The following is a 23,397-nucleotide window of genomic DNA, read 5'->3' as shown; positions in this document are numbered from 1 at the left end:
ATCTCTAAAAAAACAATGAAGCACGATAATGCAATAGCAACAGAAATGGCAGCAGTGAAATTCAGAGCAGTGTTTAACACCCCACCCTGAGCAAAACCTCTTCACACCAAGGTATTGCAGAGCTGAGACTTTAGAGTACAATACCTTTGCTTTCTTGGCTTAGTTCACGATTGTCTTCGGGGGTTGTAGTTTCCAAGGCCGGCTTCATTCTAGACACAAAGACAAATTCAGAGACAACACTTCCCGCTGTCTCTTTGTTTCCTTTTTCACCCTCAACTCACACGGCAACAGTGATTGAGCTGTGCAGTGCTGCTTTTTGTAAACGCTGTCCTTTCCAGAGATGCAGAGGTCTTGTCAGATCCGATTTTACTCAACTTACTGGTCCATGAAGATCCCTGCCAGTGACTGGTCTCACATACGTCACAGAGGGCTCCACTTGCAAACCGGCACTGCTGAATTAAAATTCTGCTCAAGTTCCTGCCCAGTTAAAGTTTAAAAGTACATTTCTGACTCTCCTCTTAAACACACCAAATGAAATGACAAAGAATAGAGGGATGGACTGATTAGACTGTGAGAGAGTTTGTGCACTACAATAAAAGGGACCCCATCTACTCACAGCAGTCTCCGAAAAAACCCCACTGCACTGGTCTCTGGGGAGAATGCATGTCACCACACAATGAGAGGACCACTTTTCCCAAAGAGCGGTCTTAAGTCGCGCTCTGCATTTTAATTTGCTTTAAATTTCCAGACAACAGCCTTAATTAATTCCATCTGATAGGATTTGGTGAAAAATAAAATTTTACTCTTCACTCTCCCTTGAAGCCTTGCAATTTTTTTTAAAGCTCAGGATTGAAAGAGAACATTAATTGCTCACATATTTACAAATGGATGAACAATAACACAAAATATTCATGCCCAAATCACTGTCCTGGTTTTACACAGTAACACCCACAAGGTATACTTGTGCTAGAGGACTGGTGTCCAGGGAGCTGAAGGTGTTCAATAGAATAACTGAACTAACTGAATATGCTTCAATATGTCACTGCTTTATGGTTGTCAATGTCCTTGGAATATCCCAAGGTTTCATCCTTGGATTCTGCAGACTTACTGTGTGTGTGGGGGGGGGGGGGGGGGGGGAGGGGGGAATCCAACCTGCTAGATGGGTTGGTGGAATGCAGGTTCTTACCCACTCAGTTTGGCCCCGTTCTCTTCTAAAATGAATGAAATCAAGCAGGGCATAAATCCTTTGATGCTCCTGGATTAGAAATAATGTTGGCCTTTAATCTCTGTATTGTCTCATAGCAATATTATTTATAGTCATTGGATCAATTTCTATAGATTGGAGTATGCACACATTATGTTTACGTTAAGAGGAATGGTTTGACAGTGTGGAATCCAGGAGTCCAGAAGAGACTGAATGACACACGGTGCTGGAGAGAGGGTGAAGGGAGGTGAATAGTAGTAGGTACATCAGGAGAGATGTTAATATGAAGAGATGAATGAAATCTGAAATACGAGGAGGGAGCAAAAACAGAATTCTAAAATGTGGGATATGTTTTTACAAGCTGAGCAATCAATTTCAATGAAAAAAAAGCAAAGGTCACTGAAAATCAGGCACTCCGTGGGAACTGCAAGAAGGCTGCATCTTTCTTTCTGGGTCCTCCGTGTGTCTGACGTGTTGAAGCACAGAGGCACTGGATGCTACGTGTGTATGGACAGCACTTGCTTACCCTGTGCCATATTCAGGCCACGCGTGATTAAAAGAGGCTCTCACAGACTCAAAGAGGGGCTGTTGAACAGGTCTCAGGGTTGGTATCGTAAACCCAAGTCAGGTAGGTGCCCTCCACTCTAAGTCAGTACCAGATGCATCTTCCCCATCACTTCCTTTTCAGCCTTCTGAAGGGACTATTCCCTCTGGGATGCTAGGGTTTGCTCTTTCATCCCCACCCACACCCTCTCACGGTACCATCCCGTGCAACCACAGGAGATGCAATACCTTTCCATGTATCTCCTCCCTTTCCACCATCTAGGGATCTAAAATCACTCCCCCCCCCTTTTTTTTTAAAAATATATTCTCCACCTTTAAAAACCTGCTCTAAAATCTCTCATTTCATCCACACGCTTACTCACGTCTTCAGACCCTCTCCAGTTGTTAAAGGCAGTGTGCGAGGCCAACTTATTGTTGCTGTTGGAGTAGTGACAACAGAGCTGGTCAATGAAATATTGCAACTTATAACATGGTTCCCCTGCAGCACTTCAGGACCAGCAGTTCGCAGAAGCTGGAGGATGTGAAGAGGTTTGCGCTGGTAAGAGAGACTAAGAATAGGGGATACAGGGATACACTGCTTATGACTGAGATGAGATTTATGAAACTTTGAGATTTTCTATCATAAATGCCGAGTCACTAAGTACATTCACTGCTGAGTTAAATTTTTGGACCCTAGGAGAATTGCAGGCTATGGAACTCAGGCAGGAAAATGAAGTTGAGGCTAAAAGCTACGATCTTACTGGAATGACAAGTAGACACGAGGTGTTATATGTACCTATGTTCCCTTGCTCCTGTATCCCACAGGGATGGCATCATAAAATCATCTCATTGAAATAGTTCTGTTTTTAATGACTAGTGCACGAGCCAACTGGGTCATCTGGCACTTAACTAACCGGTGTGCCCATTAACCAGCACTTTAGAGGGAGCATCCATTCCGATGTTGGGGCAGTGCCTGGGCTGACATCAGGATAGCTCAAAGGGAGTGCACAGGCCAACAGAGAGTCTCCTGGCACATCCTGTCGGATAACAGAGCTTTTGGTGTGGAACGTTATGCTCTGCTGCATAAGGTGCAAGCGAGTTATAACGGCATGCTAAATCAGATTTACTACCTGTCAACTACTTCATCCTTAAAAAAAAATTCTAGGTGTCAGATTGTAATTCCCTTACGTAAATATTTCAAAATATGATTAAAGCAATATTTGTATTATTAAATACTTATGGTTTTAGTAACTACTGTAATTATTCTTATGCCCCAATATTTATTTTTTGCTGTGTTATTATATGTATATTAGTTAAAAACTGAGCTTTTTCCTTTCTGGTTTACTGTTGAGGATCCCTGCTGCTGGATCCTCAGTTGACACCTAACAGTTGACACCTAACAGTTGACACATTCAGAAAGGTAAAATGGAAGCTGCAGGGATCACTGCATCTCCATGGGCAGTTTTCTGCCATGTCAACAGTTAAGTGCTGTCACTTCATCACTAATTGCAACACCCTGGTCTTTAGTCTACACCCTACAAAGTTAAAAATGAAATTGTCTGCTGAAATAATATTGTTGCGGTTAATGGAGAATAGTGAAGGATGGTTCCTTTTCCTACATTGAGTGCCCTCGCAATTGCCAATGGAAATGTGTTCTCTAGCACCTCTAAACTGATGTATTCTCCAAAATCTGTCTCTATGCTGATTATGCTTTCTCTGACATCAGTACAATAACAACAGGACAACTGTTCAGTATTACGGTTATTACACAGAAGCAGCCTTAGTATTCTGCTTCGATGCTTGCATTTTTATCTCTCACCTATATTGTGCCAACTCTAGTGACACAGTCCACCAATCTATTGTTCTCCATGGCTATGTTCAATAGCTATACGTCTCCAGTGGTGCCTTCTACTCATGAGCCACTTGCGTTTCCAATAATCCTCCCTGGACAACTTCATGTACTAGCATGGGCACATGGATTAAATAACTGGTCTCTAGTCTTCACTTGCTACATAAACTTGTGCTAAAAAATGACTTCACTAACCTTTACGAACATCCTTGAAATACATTCTGATCAAGGTGAAAGATAATAAAAGGAAGCACACATTGCACAGCACCATTTACTGACCCCACAGTTAGTCAACTTAGGATTTAACTGGCCATGGTGTTAATGGACACTTCTGAACTGCTTTCAAACTGGGCAAGCTCACCGTGCCTCACTCTTATACACCAAGTTGTTTTAAATTTCAAAACAAAAAATCAGTACACATCTTTCTTTACATTTGTTGCATCATCAAATCAAATACATTCTCTTACAATGATGGACTTGTGGTCAAAAGTGGTTTTCTGCAGACACTTTTCTGCAAAGGTCAGGTGGTGTGGCAAGGTCCGTGGAATAGAACATTGTGCAGCACTGAGGCCAGACCCATCCTTTGCAGCCCTGGAGACAGGTCGAACCTCAGCATGCAGTGACACTTGGTCCTTGCCTAAAATGCCTTAAGGTGCCTGAGGCAGTACGCCGAAACCAGATAAGGCGAACAAATTGTGCACACCTCCTTCCCTATGCTCTCCACCTATTCAACAGATCCTCCTTATTTCAGCCAGGTCTCATTCCCAAGACACGAAGTAACATGCATGACTTTCTTCAATAAAGACAAATGTTGCCTTCACTCTCCTGAAGAGAAAAGCACTGAACTAATGCTTCACAAGTGCCAAACAATCCACACCAAAGTGATCATTTCATGTTTGAGCAGTCATAGCAAGAATCAAATTTTCCCACTGCAAACCGATCATTTATAAAGCATTATTTAGCTAGCCAAGGGTGGAAAATGGACAAGTTCCTGTTTTCTGATCTCAAAAATTTCAGCTTCTGCATTTAGAATTACTCTCAGAGCTCCAGACAGCCTTGGGAGCATCTTCACCGGCACTGACAGCCAAGTCTTGGCAATATGCCATTGACTGAACAGAAAACCTGGATTTGAATCATTTCCCTGGCTACCAGCTATGTCCTTGTGCCTCTACAGGGCCTTTCTCAAGTCTTCCACCAGCAACGGAGAGGGACAAACTCTGGTGGGCAGCACTGTGGCACAGCAGTTACTGCAAGCTGCACTCACCACTCCAGGGACCCAGATTCGATCCTAATCTCAGGTGCGGAGTTTGCACATTCCTTCTGTAACTGTACGGGTTTCAATATCCTCCCGCACCCTAAAGATCTGCTGGTAGTTTAATTGGCCACAGCAAATACACCTCACCCCTTGAGGGAAAAAAGCAAAGGGGAGTTGACAGGCACCTGGGAGAGAATAGGTTGCAGGGGTACAAGGAAGCAAGAAGAGGGGCAATGACAATGATGAGATTACTCCCCTAAGAGCCGTATAAACTCTCCTTCAGTGCCGTGACAAATAGAAGATCTTGTTCTAATTTATCAAGTGAACTGATGGAACAATAATATGAACATGTAAATTACTAACCGCTAGCAAGGTGCAATACATCTGCAGCAGATGTTACTTTCTTCTGGTATCCAGGATACCATCAATAATTTGAAATGCATTATAAACCAGCATTTCATGTAAATACATATCAAAGGGCCCCAGCCATCATTCCTGTCACTGCAGTACATAGAGAGATGTTTACCTTGTCCATCCCAGCTCTCTGTCACTGCCTGTTCACTTCTTCCTGCATTGGCTTAACTCAGCTCATGTGCTCTACGTTTGCTCTTGATTTTCCAACAAGTCTGCACAGCTGCAAGTGACCTGTTTCAATTAAGTTCTTTTTGTGCTGACCACTCACACGTTTCTGCTGAGATGTGATGCATTTTCACTTAATTATAAGATAAAGTTTTATATTCTGCCTAATCAGCCTTCAGTTTTCCATAACAAATGGCAACTTGGGGAGGGCAAATCACTCTTACTGTTTGACGTCGATAATACTCTCTATGTTATAATAAACTGAAATCCTCTACCACTAATTATTTTCATGTGTACTGAGATACATGAATAGGCTTTGTTAAGTGATTCATTTCAGCTCTAAAGCACTCCTTGCTGATTTGCATAAGCACACATAGAATACCCCTCACAAACTCCAACATGTAATCATCAGTCAGGCGTGAATTTGATGATTATTTTTAATATTTACAGGAAATGACTATATCTCAGGTCAGAGGCTAGATGTGGGCAAGTAATGAGTTGGTGCCAACTTGTGCTCATATCTACATTGTGTTAAAATTGATCAAAAAAGGACCATGACAACTACAAGAAATCAGCTGTGGCCCCTAATTGAGACAAGTAGCCCAGGAAAATGATGGATGTAAATTGTACGGAAATAAAAAGGGAGGGGTGGGGGTGGGAAGTGGAAAAACAACAGAACTACAAATACAGTCACTTCTCCCACTGACCCCAAAAATGAAACCACTTAAGTTATATCTTAAGGTGTTAATTTTTTCTGCTACTCTATATTCCTTTACACTGAAAATAGCTGCTTTGTTTATATAAAAAGTCAAACCAACCACTCAATAGACAGGTTAGAATTCTTCATAACTATCTGAAAATGATTTTATCTTACACAGGTGAAATGGAATTTATTTCAAGGTGAGTGGGGTGATTTTCTCCTGACTTGACAGAGGGCTCCTCAGCATGTAACCTGCACAATGTGGAATCCACTGATCTCGAATGGACAAAAGTCAGACTGACTTCACAAAAGGTCAGGGATTTGCTCTGCTGGGTCACCACTCAAATGGTGAAGGTAAAGGTTGCTCCCTGTAAAACCTTTGCCTCTTTCAATTCCAACATCGATAGCTGGAATCAATTTGCTGTCACTAATCGAAAAGCGAAGAATGCAGATGTTGGAAACCCAAAATAAAATGTTGGGATTACCCAGCAGGTCAGGCAACATCTATGTGGAGAGAAACAGTCAATGATATTGATGAGCCACTAAGTATTTCCAGCATTTTCCGGTTCCAGCATCTGCAAAGTTAGTTCTTCTCGTCAAAGACCTTTGTGTGAACTGGAAAAGTTAGAAACTCTCCGTCACTATATTGATCCATTGATGACCACTGCTTCCTCAAATGCTCAGTAGATGAGTTGGTGGTACATTGGATTCCAGCGGCTGACCACATCTGACAAGATGCTGCCCACATTAGACTTTAAGCTGAAAATAAAAAGCTGGGTAAAATCCTTAATTCAGCGCAATATGAACAGGGCACTTCAGTCCATTGCTGTGGGCACTTAATATTTAGACAAGCATGGGACCCTACTTCTTATCCATTGCTTAACCAATCAAACTCAGATCAGCAGAAGCCTGAAAGCACGCTGACTATCTGCACTTGTGGTACAGGAGGATACAAGTCAACCTCAAAGGGGAAGGGGAGAAGAGAAAGCAGTGGATCTGCAGCTCAATGCATGATGCAAGTGGCCCTCTCACAATATACAAAGTTGGCACTCTTTTCCCAAGGTACATTACAATCTTATAGCGGGAAGAAGACCATTTGGCCCAACACACCTATGATGGTTCTACACCAGACAGATGCAGGATTTTGACCCGAATCATCGACATTTCCTTTCCTCCACAGATGCTACTCGACCCAATGGGTTCCTCCAGCAGATTGTTTGTTGCACCATTTAGATCTTACTTACTCGAAATGCTGCTTCTCAGAAAACACATCATCTTGCACTAAACTGAACTGTTGACTCACTTCGTCAGTTTGCTTCTTATTATTCGGTAAAGTTTAATATTTTTCACAAACTATTTTGTATATATTAAACAAGAAAAGCAGGGGCATTAACAGCAACCCCCTGGGGCCCCACTGCATACACCACTTCAGTCAGAGAGAAAAAAAAATCATTCAACACCACTCTCTGCCAATTATCTATTCGTTAGAAGTAAACTCTATATGCTGTAATATTTATTTTTGTTTTTCACAACAGATTGCAATGTGGCTTTGTCAGATTCAGCAGTGAACGTAACCCAAATCACATCTTTAGTACTGCACCTCAGCAATTTTGAAAGCATTTTTAAATTATCCAGCATTTGAATCACGTACAGGAACTACAAGAGAGACAGTTACACTGAGCAACAGTGGAAATAGGACACCACTGGAATCACAAACACATGTGCCATTAGTTTTCAACCCTCATCTGTTTCGGCGCTCTCATGATTTTTCAGTGAGCATTAATCTGCGTAGCAGCAACAGGCCAGCTCTTCCCGTCGATGCTACCCATGAGAAACTGCTCGCCTTGGGGCAGTTTGGCGGCCCTGGGTCTTCATGGGTGAATGGACTCTTCAGATCTATTCATCCCCGCTCTGAATAGATAATGGGAGACAACAGCGGAGACTCACCACAGAGAGCCTCTCCCATTGTGCTCTCCTTCATCATCATTCATATCTCAGCCGTGACAAGGGAACAAAAAGAAGGAAAATTACTGGGGTAACTGCAGTTCAAAACCCAAGGAGGAAGCTGGTGCAGGCATTCATCTCTGCATATTTTGTTTGATTCGTTTTCTTCAATGCACAGAAAAGGGCACAAGGAGGTAGAAACCTGCTTTAACAACACTAGTGTGCACAGAGGAGAAAGAGGGAACCCACTGTTCCCCAACTGAGTCCAAAATGCGAAGCCCACGTACAGAGAATTAAATGCCTCCAATCCAAATCCATCCAGACTGGCATAGGAGGAGAAACTACCACCTTCCCCCACCCCCACACTACAGAGCTTCTTTGCAAGATTTCACACCATTTTGAATTACACAGGCTTTCAGCAACTTAGAAGCTTCAGTTCACGTAGTGAGTTAATTTGTGTTAAAATAACAGAGTTCAACACACGAGGGTTAATTGAGAAACTATTTTTCAAATGCACCTCGAGTAACCCAAAATGCAAGATATCTTTTATTACCTAAAAAAAAACCATGAATTGCCATGGTAACTGCCTGTAAAATGAGCCATGCAGAACTTAACAAGCACATCAATTAAAAGAACGCATTAAAACCCTGCCTATTTTGCAATGATGAACGAGCATTAAAGACGCTTAACAAGTGTTCCAAACTACAGATTAAAATTAATTTGCACATTTATCCAAAGTACAATCAGTGAGATTAGTCAATAAATCTACAGAGAGGTATTAATTTAGATGAATAAACAATTTAATTATCTATGACAAAGTGATATGATTTTATATGCCAAACTATCAACAAAAATACTCAGAATAATAAAGAAAGGATAAATGTACATTGTTTGATGGGTGGACTGGGTCATTATGATAATTATTAATCCTGTAGGATAATTTTTGCCATTGATTTTATGGAACTTTAATTTTTGTTTCGGTGACACAGAACAAGGAGCTTTAAAAATGATTCAGTGCAAAACAGGATTCTTGTCAGACACTTGGTACAAATAAAGCTTTGGGGGTTTATTTGAAGTTAAGCACACCACACTTCCCTTGTCTAAGTTTACTGTGTTTCTCAGAATAACTCAAAGCTGAACACATAAGGCTCCAATTATTGACTTCCAGCAACATCACCAATATACACAGCAGGAGGAGTCAAGGGTTAGGCCACTGGATAAACTGATTCAGCAACTGGTCACCACTGACCCACAGCTCTGTGAATCTCAGTGATGAGAGAAATTAAGCTGTGTGAAGTTTCTGTGCCTCGAGTCCTCACTCTGTGCTTTCCCTGTCTGGGCACATTAGACGTCTATTCAAAGAGGTCACGCTCCCAGCACCCTAGAGCCTTGTTCCAATTTGTGCCGGGATGAGGGGGGGAGGTGGATAATTCAGCAACCTTCACACAGAGCGTGGAAGAAATCTGAAACTCTCTCCCTGGAAAAAGCTGTTGAATCTGGGGCTCAAATGGAGATGTCAAAACTAAAATTGGTAGATTTTTGTCTGGTAAAGTTATTAAGGTTTTTGCAACTAAAGAGGATGATCAGAATTAAGATGCAGACAAGCCATGATCTGACCTCTTGGTGCACAACAAATGGCCCTATTTGCATCCTGTCTGATTGCTTACCATTGCTGGCTGCCTCCACTGGAGGCATGCCAACAATCTCTGCAAGTGATTGGAGCTTGATTAGTAACGTGCACTTGGTGCATGGCTATAGATAATGATTGGCGAATGATTAGAGATATTGATTGGTGCACAACCATAGTCAATGATTGATGAATAGTTAGAGGCTCATAGCGACATGGTTAAGAGGCCTGCAACTAGTGCATGGTTAAAGGTGGCTGTTCTTGATGATGCAGGTCTGGTCATCTCAGAAAGAAGTCATTCATGGTGGAGTGTTCTGAGGTACGTGCAGATGAGCTGTCCTTTCCTGCAAAGATCTTCCCCAGGGTGAAGAGGATAAACTGGTCATAAACTCATGGAATTGCTATAGGCCATTTGGCCCATTGAGTCTATGCTGGTACAGCAATCCCATCTGTCCCATTCCCACTGTCATTAGAGTTGAATAGGCACTGCAATTGGAATGAATTTTATGAAATATTCTGAAACAAATGCACCATTTAGGATTTTAGTTCTACAAGATGAACCATGGCACTATAGATCATAAAACTACATCTCTGATCCTACAGCAGAGTTATCCCTTCATTATCTGTGGCAGAATTGTTAGGAGTGAAACACAGCAATCTGCCAAATTTGTTTTTAAAGGGTTTTTTTTCAGTTCACAGGCCAATGCCACAATGCAGTTTGAACATATAACAAAATTAATTGGCTGAAGTGAATATTGCAACCCAAGAGAGAGATGTGATAATTTACTTCTACTGCAGAGGGATGCTGCAAGTGATTATGTGTGGGAGCATATTACTTTGAAGGGGAATCTTCCTAATGTTTTCTGCACTTTGTTGTTATTTTGTTAGTCGTCTTCTCAACAGCATGCTTACATTTACAGTCAGTTATAGAGCTCCAAAGAAGTTTTCTTTTCCAATTGATGTCATGATCATGCAAGGAGCATTTCAATATTTAGAATGGTACCTTTCTCCTTTTCTGTTCCGACAACAATCTAATTTGTGACACACTTAGGTCAGTATTCACATTTTCTAAATAAAGGCCTTTAGGTTAGAAAACTTGTTCTTAATTTTCTGCTGTATGGTTCAATTTGATGCAATTTTTGTACAATTATCTTCAAAAAATCATTAATATCCACTGAGCTCAAAGAACAACCCGAAAGTGTCTCTGGGTGAGGCATGGTGAACTATGCAATTACCCCTACAGAACCTTCCAATTATAATCCTTTGTGGCTTTGCTGCTACGTATACTTGCCCAGATGCACTAAAATCTGGGACCCAATTCTACTTAGCACCCAGACAGACTCAACAGTTCACTACAGTTGGAAATTATTCAAATTGCATTGCAATTACCCGCTTATGACCTATTTATTATGACACAGCATGCAGCCATTTGACCCACTGTAACCATGCCAGCTATTGCACAGCAATCCCATTTTCCCTTCTCCACATTTCCCTGCGGGTCTGCAACTTATTCTCTCTCTCACATGCCCATCAACTCCCCTTTGGTTCTTTTGCCACTTACCTACAGCACCGGTTATTTACAGTCACCAATTAGCCTACCAGCACATCTCACAGGGAGAGCGTGCAAACTCAGCAAAGACAGCACCCAAGGTCAGGGTCAAGCTTGCATCGCTGGAGCCGTGAGGCAGCAGCACTAACTGCTGTGCCATTGTGCCTCCCACAAGAGAGTAAGCTCTGTTGTCCCTGCACGTTCTCAGTGATCACTCCTGGCCTCCTTTCTCCTGCAAATTTGACCACTGCTTTCCGATGCCTTCAGCCCTTTTCACTAATCTAGCTTCCCACCCCATCAATCATCATCCCAACCCCTCTCCATGGTACACCTGATATTCTCAACAACTCTCTTGCCAAAATTCTCCTCAAGCCCCCTTGCCCCCACCATACAACCTCCTCCCTGATCACCTCACCTGTCTCCTCCCCAAGCTTCCTACTTTCTTCCCAGGCCTACTTTGAACCTCTGCCGCTTGCCCATCCTCTCCCACTCTTCAATCCTCTCATCGTAAGTTCTTCACCGATCACTTCCTCCTGTGACCCTCACCCCACCATTATCATCACTGGCCTCCAATCACCAAATCCAGTGAGGTCTCCCCATGATCTGCCCTCTAACAATCATCTGTCCTCCACTTGCCACAACATGGTAGGAGGTCACAGAGCCAAGGTTTACCTCACAGCTTGTTTGCACGTGCATCTGCAAGGCTCAGAGTTGCTGCTTCCAGCATGCACCACACTTTGGCTGCAGCCTCTCTACAGGATGGTAACCGAGGCAACCCAGACCTGGGAGGAGAAAATCGTTTCCACGACAGGTCAGGAGAACTACTCACAAAGTTCACATTGAGTGTTGGAATGTTGACATTGCATGCATGGCTAGAATTTACTTAATTCATATTTGCCCATGCAACACACATATGCACAAAGATATGAATTGGGTGATGGATTTCAGCCCCTCATTTTGATCTACCATTCAAAAAAATCATGACTGACCTGATCTTTATGGCTCCCCATTGGTCAGTGAGCCCAACCCAAAAATAGCTTGCTTGTTCTTGCTCTCTGTTTAACTAATCTTCACTCCTTGGGCCAAGTCCATCCAATTTAGTTTGATAATCTCCTGTGGCGTCTTATCGAAGGCCAACTGACAACCCAAACTTCCACTGATTCATCCTCATTAAAAAAAAACTCCCACAGATTTGTCAAATATAAAATTTCCTTTCACAAATTCCTGTTGATTATGCCTAATCATGTTATCGCTTTCTAAGTGCCCTGCCACCACTTCCTTAATTATAGTTGATAACATTTTCCCTACTACTGATGTCAGGATAATTGTTCTATCGTTCATTATTTTCTCTCCCATGTTTTTATTCCATATTCCACATTTCCTTACAGCATACAAGGAGACCACTTGGTCCACCGAGTCTATCTTTGTTCTCAAAGCAATCCCATAAATCCCACTCCCTTACGTACTGCTCTGTAACTTGTTCCTTTGTATGCTCATCAATTTCCCATCTCCCTGCACAAGAAGTAATTTACAGTAGCCAATTTACCTAACAACCAGTACACCTTTGGGAGCTGAGAGGAAACTAAAGCATCCCAATATAATTTCTCCTGTCTCAATCTGTAAGGAATCCATAATAACTTTTCCTTTTTGCACAGTGAGAGAAACTTTTGTGGTCTGTATTTATGTTCCCTGCTAGATTACCTTTGCATTCTCCTTTCCCTCGCCATATCAATCACTTGGGCTCTATTACCAAGTTCTGAAAGTTTCCCAATCCTCAGACTGATTGCTCTTTCTGGCATCGTCAACCTTTTTAATTCAATTTTTCTGTTGGGTTTTGGGCCTTAAAGGGGGACATATTTGCTGTAAACTACATATTGTCATACATTTTAATGTGATTTCCCAATCTAAAATAGCCAGCTCTTGTTTCAACCCTCAGTAGGTTGTTTAGCTTTAAGACACTTCCTTCTGATTGAACAAAAGCACTTTGAATGTTTACATAAAATTCTATCATATTACTATAATTCTTCTCTAAAGTCCTTTATCTAATTAATTGTTAATTAACCCTTTCTTAATGTACAATATTAGATTAAAATAGCCTCTTCTCCCATTGGGTCCCAACATATTCATCTAACAAAAAATCTTTCCTTCACTTAAATTTGAAGATATTTGGAGTCCATTTATTCAATATTTTCACATGATGTAGATCCCCTTTCAATAACTTTCCAACTTGGAGGAACGGAGTTGACAACATAATATTGCTCTGTTTCTACTGAGAAATTTTAGCCCAGTTTTTTTTTCTTTCTTTTTGTTTGCTTTTTTAAAAAAATTTTTTTGTTTAGTTTAGTTTATATTGTTTACAATTTTTCTTATTGATTTGGTTATTTTTTAAATTTATATAATAAATCTTTTTCTTTCCTTTCTTTTATATTCATATACTAAGGGATCGTTGGATCTACAGTTTTTTAAAATATTTTATTGTTCTTTATGATTATCTATGCTCTGATTATTATCCTGATCTCTTTGTATTACATGTATAAATATTGATGCTATATATCAATCTGTATTAATTTGAAAACTAATAAAAAGATTGAAAAAGAAAGAAAGGACAGGCAAAAAAAAAATCTTAAACACTTCATGCTATTACTGCTTACTTGGTTTACCCAGCCCAGATGAAGATTTAGTTACCCTGTGATTATGGTACCACCCTTATTACTTATACCTCTAATTTCCTGATCTATACTCTGCTGCACATTACCACTGTTTGGGGGCCCATATGCAACTCCCACCCATGTTTTCTGCCCTTTGCTAATAACTCCAGCCAAACTGATTCTACTTCTTGATGTTCTGAGGCACATTCTTTTTCCCCTACTGCCTTTATCCCATCCTGAATTATCAAGGGCTCCTTCATTTTGCTCTTCTCTTCTCAAGTATTCTGGAATATTTAGTTCCCAACCTTGGTCACTCTGCAACCTCACCAATCATGGTAAAAACAGACTGCTGCTGTAATTAGTACTCATCCTCCATTGATACTGGCTCACCATGCTTTATTGAATTGCCAGTGTAAACTCTGTTCCTTGTTTTATTCTTGTTTCAATTGCCGCACAACTCCACTTACATGTTCTTCAATTATTTGCTCACACTTTCAATGTCTAACTTCAACCTGCAATTTAGTCATCTATAATGAGTTGTTAGCACACTTCATGAATCTGCTAAAAAGGTCAACTCAATCAACGACTGACTTGTGGACACCATAATTAAGTGAAATGAAGTTTGATTAAACACTAGTTAAACATAAAACAGTTCAAGGAGCCACCTCTTGGCATTCCCTCATTCCTCCACCTATGCAATAACATACCAAGAGTTTCATTCACGAGGAGTTAAACAAAGGTGTAAAAAGTTCTCTGGAAAACCAATCCCACCCACTTTTCTTATAAAGAAAAAAGAAAAAAATCACCCTGTAATTTACAGGGTTGGCTCAGTTGCTGACAGTGCAATCTGGTTACCCTCAACTGCAAATAACACCATAACAGAAATAACATTGCTGGTTCTGCACATTAATAGTAACATAAGTCATCAGTAAAATCAGAGTACACACATTTTCTGAAGTCAAAGATGCCAGTTCCAACATCTGAAGTGAATGTCCTATATGCAATAAATCAAGATAGAGCTTTTGGCAGTCAGAGAAAAGGGAGAACACATTGCAAATTACAGCAAGCAGTCACTTTTAAAGACTCCTTTTGTAGATATTTGAGCTTCAATTTTTCACTTTTTAATATTGATTTATTTTGGGTTTTTATTAATTACAATGTTTGTAGAAAAATTGGATAATTTTGCTTATTTAATCAAACTTTTGATTTCTATTATAAGTTTCAACTTGCATAGTAACGTCAATAAAGAACACTGGCACATTCACTGTCATTAAGTAATACCCATGTGGTTACTGTTCTGGGACTTTTCCCACCCAAGTTACCCAGTCACATGTCCATGAACAAATGTGATTGGTCAGTAGTCCATGCAGAATTTATGGTTGACATTATAAAGTACATTGCCAACACAGAGCTTTGTTAATGTCTTAAAATAATTTTAAGTAGGCTTTCAGGGTGGATTTTTTGGCTATCATCAGCATCTGAACAGTCAAACACTGTAGATATTTAACAGGAATAGATGGGTCATGTACAACAGCTCTAGAGAAAGAGGATATATGGGGACTTTTGTTTAAATACAAGTCATCTTTAGACCTTTATGTGGCTACTTACCATGTTATTATACCAAAGTTATGAGATCATTTATACACAGAAAGCTGCAAGTGCTATTATTAAAATTCCAGGACAGCACAATGATATGTACCAAATCTTCGTGAAGCCTCATTCGCACGGCATCTGAGTCATTTAAAATAAAACCCTGACGTTTTTAGCATCTTGCCTAATTGTTCCAAGATTGAGTTGGTTTGAAATGTATGCAACTGCCTTAAAGCATGAATGTATTGTATGGATATAATGCAGGCAGTGGGTCTTTCAATTTCAAAACAAAGCTGCTGTGTTGAACTGTACAATTCCATCCTCATTTGGAGAGGAAAGGCCTATTAATCAGTAATGCACCAAACAGAAAAAGGACTAAGAAATAAAGCCTGCTATTTTGAAGCCCTTCTGGGTTATTTGTGGGAACACTCCCTTCGTTTTCCTAACTGTTTTGAGCGATTTTTATTTTCCACTAAATTTAGCAATATGATTGAGTTGCAGACTATCACGATGCATAATGCAATGCCCTTTCTCTCTCAGCATAACGTGACAATATTAGTTATGAACTTTAGCCTATATGAGAAAATACATTCAATCCAAGTTCAGATTCAATCAAGTAAAGTAAATAAGGAAACAAATGGATGCCTGTTACCTATCACTAAGACAAAGGAACATGAGGCATTCGATTACTGATATTTCTGCTTTTATGGTAATGGTTGTCACAATGCAGTAAGAGTGCTGAGATTTCATTACAACTCAAATGTCAGCAAGGAGTATATTTTATTTTTATATAACACTTGAAAGAAATATTTCATTTCATGGTCCTTGGAGATCTCCGAATTCAACAATTTTCTTGATAATGTTATACAAAGCAAATGAAGCCATGGAAACTTTCAACTTAACAATGCCTCTCAACAAATAAAGAGCAAATTTTATTGTAAGAAACAAGAAATTGGAGCAGGAGTAGGTCATTCAACCCTCAAGCCAGCTTTGTTGATCAACGAGATCATGAACTTCTACCTCAACACCATTTTCCTACCCGGTCCACATCTCTCGATTTCTGTAATATCCAGAAATCTGCATTGAACGCAATCAATGACTGAGCCTTCACAGTCCACTAGGGCAGGGAATTCCAACTATGTTAACCTATTTTGTTATTCAAATTACTGTTTAATTTGGGCCCTTTTCTCCTAAGGCACCACTCCTCGAGCACTTATATTTAACCAAAAATATAACAGCCTTCACCTTGCTAAATGGAAAATTGTTTGTCAAGCAGGCGATTTCCTACATTGCAGCCAATAGACTACAACAGATCTGCTTCAATTAGTCCCCAAAAACATTGCAAGCCATTAAGGACCTCCTTAAATTGTGCAGACTTCTGTCATTCAGCCCTGATTTTCTGCGTGTGGTCCATATTATGCATTAGTTGCATGCAGAGCACACAATTAAAAAGGACGGATATCAGATATGAGCATTTCCTGAAGACTGCACCATTACTGCTCACTCTGCATTACATGGGAGAACTTGCACGATTCAACATTACCAAAGCCAATCAAAAATGTCCACAAAAAGATCACTGGCATAAACAAATTTCTACTCCATTATCATTTAATTAGTCAGGGTGCAAAAACAATTGAAGATCTACCCCAAATCAATATTCTTTTTGTTAACATGTCACAGGCCTTGAAACCTTTCAATTTACAATCAAAAATGCCCTCAACAAGAAGCAAATTTTATCATTTTAATATCCTCAGCTCTGATGGATTTTATCAAGTGTTCAGCATCACAACTGCTAATAAGTACAAGTGTGATCAAGGCTGCGAAGAATAATCTTTCACACAACCCATTGTTGACTGTGGTTTATACTGTTGACATTGGCTCCTAATCTCGGAATAACCTGTACCTTGGCTCAGAGACAAGCTCTCCAAGGCATCCTTAGATTTGGAGACCTTCAGATGAAATAAAATTAATTATGTCATATTGCTGTCTGACTCTGTACTATGTAGGTGTCAGGCTAAAGCAAACATATATAGCGTGTGTGTGTGAGAAACCATAAATATATACATTATTAATATATTATGTTGACAGAATGCAAACACAATATATTACTAACAGTATAAATAATAGTTATTATTAAAAATGAAAAGCCAATTTCAATGAATCTACCAGACTGTTGGAAAAATCTATCTGGTTCATTGCCATCCTTGAGTGGAGGAAATCTGGCAACTTTACTTGATCTGGCCAATATGTGACCCTTGGCCTACCAACATGGCTGAGTTTTGACTGCCCTCTGAAATGGGTGACAAGGCATTTAGCTCAGGAGGGAAACCAGGGATGAACGATAAAGGCCGGCTTTGACAGTGACATCTACCTCCAGTGAACAAATAAACACTGCAGTTTACAGCTAGTAGTTAGAAGGAATGCTGGAATTGGCTTGGAACCCAGGACGAGAAGGGAAATAGAAAGCCGGCTTTGGTCTCTGCACTTATTTGCTCTCTGTTGACTCTTGCTCAGAGGTTAAACATGATTGGGTTCAATTGTAACAAACACCATTGTCAGTTTTCCAGTACTTGAAAGACCCCATTTACAAGAGGAGTTGTTCCTAGGTTTTGAGAGGTTCTGTAAGACACCCATCACCATTGAAAAGGAACCTCAGCATGATGACAGCACCTCATGCAACACAGGGGAAAAAGTGTCTTAAAAATCATAAAAAGGCTCAAAACCTTATTGCAAACTGCACCAACGCAAATTCTGCAGTGTCAGAATGATTCACACAACATGACAGATCAGTGGCATTTCCATCAGCTCCAAGACAGAAGGTTAAGGGTTCTAGTCTTGCTCCAGAGACATAGTTATAGCTTAGTTAGCATTTCTGTGCAGCACTGGGGGAATGCTGCACTCTTGGAGGTGGTTTATTTTGGATGAGAAGATGTCAAAACGTGCCAACTTCCCATTCATGGATGTGACAGATTCCATGGTATTAATTCTCCCTGGTGTCCTGGCCAATACTTACCCTTCAACCACCATTACTAAGACAAATGATTTGGCTGTTATCTGTGGGAGCCAACTGTGCCTAAATTGGTTACTGCATTTCCAGCATCACAACAATAACAGCAATTAGTTTTGTTTTAAGCACAGTAGTACAGCGATTAGCGTAACGCTATTATAGCGCCAGCGATCCCGGTTCAATTCTGGCTGCTGTCTGTAATGAATTTGTACGTTCTCCCCGTGACTGCATGGGTTTCCTCCGGGTGCTCCGGTTTCCTCCCACATTCCAAAGATGTACAGGTTAGGAAATTGTGGGCATGCTATGTTGGCGCCAGAAGAGTGGCGACACTTGCGGGCTACCCCCAGAACACTCTATGAAAAAGATGTATTTCACTGTGTTTCGATGTACATGTGACTAATAAAGATATCTTAAAAAGATTCTTCGTTGGTAGAAAGCACCTCGAGATCCCCTGTGATCCTGAAAACCTGAGATATCAATGCAGGGTTTTGTTTCTACACAGCACACACATGAATAGTACGTCAAGACAATTGAGTATTATGTTTTCACATGTGAAAATCCCTAAGAATATATAATTAGGACCTGTAATTCCCAAGACAGATGTACATAGATTTATCCGTTAATCTAGCCAGCACTGTTTAAAGCCTGCATTACTTAAAGGGAAAGTGCACTGCAAATGGAGATGCAGGCCGTCATCAAGGATGGGAAACAGTGAAGGGCCACATTATACAAGAGAGAAGATACTTCACAAGTTTTCATGCACTGCGCTGGAGACTTTGATGGAGACGGTGACGAGGCATCCTGCTTCCACAGATAAGGGAGAAAGTCAATGCCAGGCATCAAGCACTGAGGACTTGCACTGAGGTTCAATGACCTCCGACATGCAGTTAAGTTCAGTGGATGGGATCTTTAAACAGCTAATCCAACCAACTGCACTTCCAGCCTCAGATGCAGCTCAATTCATCACAGCCTCATCACTGTCCTGCAAACATTTCCGTCAATCAGGGATTGTACTAAACATAGATATACTCCATCACACTCTCAGCACCACAGCAAACCTCAGACCTACATCCCATAGTTTGTACACACTGCTAGCTGTTCAGCCTTGACAATCACTTAGCCCAAACATGATCTCGTATCCCTTACAGGGCATGACGGGACACAGCAGCAGGAACTGACATCTGGAGAGAAGGGAAGATCCGTGTCTGAACCCCAAATGGAGAAGACAGTATAGCCTATAGCCACCATCAGCACCACCATTGTAAAGACTATGGCCAAACGCCAGACAGAAAACACAGAAGATGACAGAATCCACATACCAATCCACAATTTCACATTCCACTACTGTCTCATTCAATACCCTCTCCCAATCAGTCTGTTGATGGTGTAAGGAAGAATCTCTTACTCCCCACACATTACCCTTGGGTCTTTCTCAGTCCAGACACCCAAGAATTGTAACCCTGTCCAGGTCATGGAGGATAGGAAGGAGATTATGACCAGAAGACACTTTATTATTATTTCAGTTACAAGATGTGGATATCATTGGAAAGACCACCATTCACTGCCCATCCCCTACTGCTTAAGGTTGAGAGCCATGTTCTTAAGCCTCCGCAGTCATGCTGGTGAAGATACTCCCAGCATGCTGTTGGGATGGAATTTAGACCTGAAGGAACAGTAATATGCTTCCAAGTCAGAATATCATTTGATGATTTCATGCACCTTGCTCCTCTAGATGGGGGAGGTTATTGGTTTGGGAGGTGCTATCTCAGGGTAACACCTTAATGGGTATGTGTTTTGTTTTAAAACTTCCTTTTCTAAATAGGTTTTTGTCATTACTTACTACAACATGGAAGGAAGGCATTCAGCCCATCAGGTCCATGTCAGCTCCAAGCAGAGCAATTCCATCAGTCGTGTCACCCCTTTCACATTTCCCTGCAGCTCCACAACTTATTATTGCTTAAATACCCATCAACTTCCTTTTGCATTTTTTTGCCAGGAGTAATTTACAGAAGCAACATACCCAGCAGGTCTTTAGATGTGGGAGGAAACCCTTGTGATCATGGAGAAAGTGGAAACAGTACCCAAGGCCAGGATCGGACCCAAGTCACTGAAACTCTGAAGTTGCAGTGCTAACTACTGCACTACTGTGCCACCCCGCTCCATGATTTGTTTTAGTTACTGCCAAGTCACAGGCACGTAGTTAGACCTTGTTAATACTACCCTGTAACTACTCAATAGTAATTAACCATGCAATAAAGACTTAACTGATTAGACAAATGAGGCTAATTAGCCTCACCTCATTTCAATTCTATCCAAATCGGCTACATTGATATCACCACGTTTGGAAAGCATGAACTGAAAGCAGAGAACAACCAGCAACAGAAAGATGCAACTGGGGTTTGTTGAGTTGGGCAACAGTTCCACTTCTGGCCATAGCCAAAAATAAAAGTAGGGTGAGTGTAGGATGAGTGCAAATGGGAGACTGATAGCTGATACAGACTCAGCTGTCTGAAGAGCCTGCTTCTACACTGTATGATTCTATGAAAAGACTGCATACGAGTTACTTGCTAGTCATACAGTGTGGAAGCGATCAGTGATGCACCTGCCATCCTAGCTTGGGACCACACTGTTTGTGACCAGGGTGATTTTATGCACTGTATTTATATGGAGTTTATTCTTCATCCACTGCCAGTTTTCTGGAGAAGTTGTAGTTTGTTTCTTCTGCTCTTTAAATAGACCTTCTTGTGAACAAGTTGATTATATTTGTTGTACAATCTCATCAGCCTACCCGGCCAATCCCACCCAATCTCCAATTTATTCAATGAAGTAGTGTTGGCAATTTTATTCTGTAAATTTTTCCTCTGCCTTTGACGTCTAGAACCAGTGCTCAAATCCACATAAGTTCCCAAAATCCATTAGCAGTTAGAGCTGGAATATGAAGCAATGATCTGTTTGCTATACTGAAGTCCTTTGAAATCAGATTTTGTTCAAGAAATTCAGAATATCTGAACAGGCAGCTTAATGATGACTGAATCAGCAAGGGGAAGAGGACAGATTGAAGCTTGCCAGAGGCTTACAATGGCTCCTCATGAACCTCCCACCCTCTTCCACTGCCTCCTCTAGGCAGTAGCTTCAAAATGGACATGGGGGTAGTGCGGTGGGTACGGGTGTGGGGGTGGTGGAGTAGGTACGGTGTGGGGATAGCAGGGTAGGAACAGGTAACTATACGCTGTCAGAATGGTCAGCTGAAAAACAAGTTCCAGGTTACCCAAAAACAGAAAAAAAAAGGGCTTCAAGGATTCTGACTTACTTGGGCAATGGGGAGGTGAGACTGTAAAGAACATATGTAACAGCAATTTCCAGAGAAAATGCCCTCCTCTTCAAACAGAGTTTAACCTTTCATCACAACAAATAAACTCCCTTACACAAATGACGTTCTCACATGAAAAGGCAGCTCCCATTTGGGGACAACAACTTTCGGAACAACATCTTTGGTCATCTAATTAATGTTTCTCCCTGTTTCCAATTGACATTACAGCTTGTATGAACCAGGAAAAGACACCATTCATTTCTTACTTGTTTTAATTGTAATTGTCTTGAAATCAATTCTTTCCCCTTTAAGACTTCTCTGTTAGTGGCTTAAATGCAGTAGATAAAGTGTATGGACTATAAGACAAATGATCCTGGCTGGTGAATGCTTGAGTGAGTTTTAGCAGTTGAAAGACAGGTGATTTACAGGGTGCAACATAATTTTCTGTGGCAATTGTTTTATTTTTACCAGATGTTTAAAGTTGAAAATCCACGAAGTATTTTAGCTTGTTGGCAGAAATAAAAATAAAAAATCCCCGAATGCTAATGCTTTTGCGCATGACAAAGCAAATTGAATCATAAGCATTACAACCATTAAATAGACTTACATAAAATGATGTACTTTGGGTTGCTATTAATTTACTATTATTGTCAAGAACGTCAAATGTGATCGTTTCCTTTTTATTTTTCTGGCCACAAATATTTAATGTTTCCTTGTCAGATTTTAGGAGGCAATCACATTTTGTTAAAATTATGCCACATCAACAGGCAATTGTCAGGTTTTATTGGATTTAATAATAATGTGACTCTTATTACTTCTCTACAACAACCCTAAAAGATTACATCAAACCTCCATCACAGTCAACAAAGTCCTATTTGTCATGTGTAGATTTTGTTTTAAATTGACATAAAATCATTTCTCTCTTATTAGCCAATCAGACACAAATATATCCTAACACATTGGTATTCTCAATCAGAAAACTGCATTGCCAAAGTGACAGTTTGGTTTGGCTGAGAGTATTCCATGAAGTGAGGGTATTTGGGTTTCAAGTCACAGTCCAGCTCACAGGCACTGCTGAAATGAGGGAGGGCTGCATCAGCTGAAGGTCTGCCTTTCACTAGTTGTTAAACTGAAGTCTTGTCTATTTGTTCACTTAAGTGTAAATGATTACTTGGCCCCACTTGATGAAAAGCAAAGTCTTCCTCAGTCTCCTGGCCAACATTGCTCCCTCAGCAACCAGCACCCAAACAGATCGTCATGTCAATCGTTAATTTGCTCTTCGTGGAATCTTGCTATGTACAAATCGATTCTCATGCATGCTTACGTAACAAAAGCCTGTTCCTTTCTAACGGTTAATACTCATGATCCTGATCACCTGATTAGTCTTAACCTATCTTCACAGGCTTTTGTCTTATGTCTCACTCCTCCCCCAGCTCTGTTTTAATAACTGTAAACCTTCCACTTTCCCCCTACTTCTGAGAAAGGGTCACTGACCCAAAATGTTGACTGCTTTCTCTTCCCACAGTTGCTGCTTGACTAGCTGAGTTCTTCCAGCATATCTGTTTTTGTTGCATATTCCAGCACCTGCAGTT

The 23,397-nt window shown here is 40.7% G+C and overlaps 1 protein-coding gene across 4 annotated transcripts in view; it reads right to left on the bottom strand.

Moving 5' to 3' along the window:
* Positions 1-23,397, bottom strand: part of LOC127569991 (proteolipid protein DM gamma) — a 145,624-nt gene that overhangs the window by 64,900 nt on the left and 57,327 nt on the right. The window contains exon 1 of one of the 4 annotated variants that reach the window (XM_052015140.1): positions 145-566. The exons of 2 other annotated variants lie outside the window; for them this stretch is intronic. In XM_052015140.1, coding sequence (XP_051871100.1) covers positions 145-208 — 64 coding nt within the window. In that variant the 5' untranslated portion in view covers positions 209-566. Of the gene's footprint in view, positions 1-144; positions 567-23,397 lie in introns of those variants that run through there. One more of the 4 variants, XM_052015142.1, reaches the window with a different exon arrangement.

Source organism: Pristis pectinata, chromosome 4, assembly GCF_009764475.1.
Source record: "Pristis pectinata isolate sPriPec2 chromosome 4, sPriPec2.1.pri, whole genome shotgun sequence".
Taxonomy (NCBI): domain Eukaryota; kingdom Metazoa; phylum Chordata; class Chondrichthyes; order Rhinopristiformes; family Pristidae; genus Pristis; species Pristis pectinata.
The sequence above is the reverse complement of the archived record's forward strand: the minus strand, read 5'-3'. Positions and strand labels throughout refer to the sequence as shown.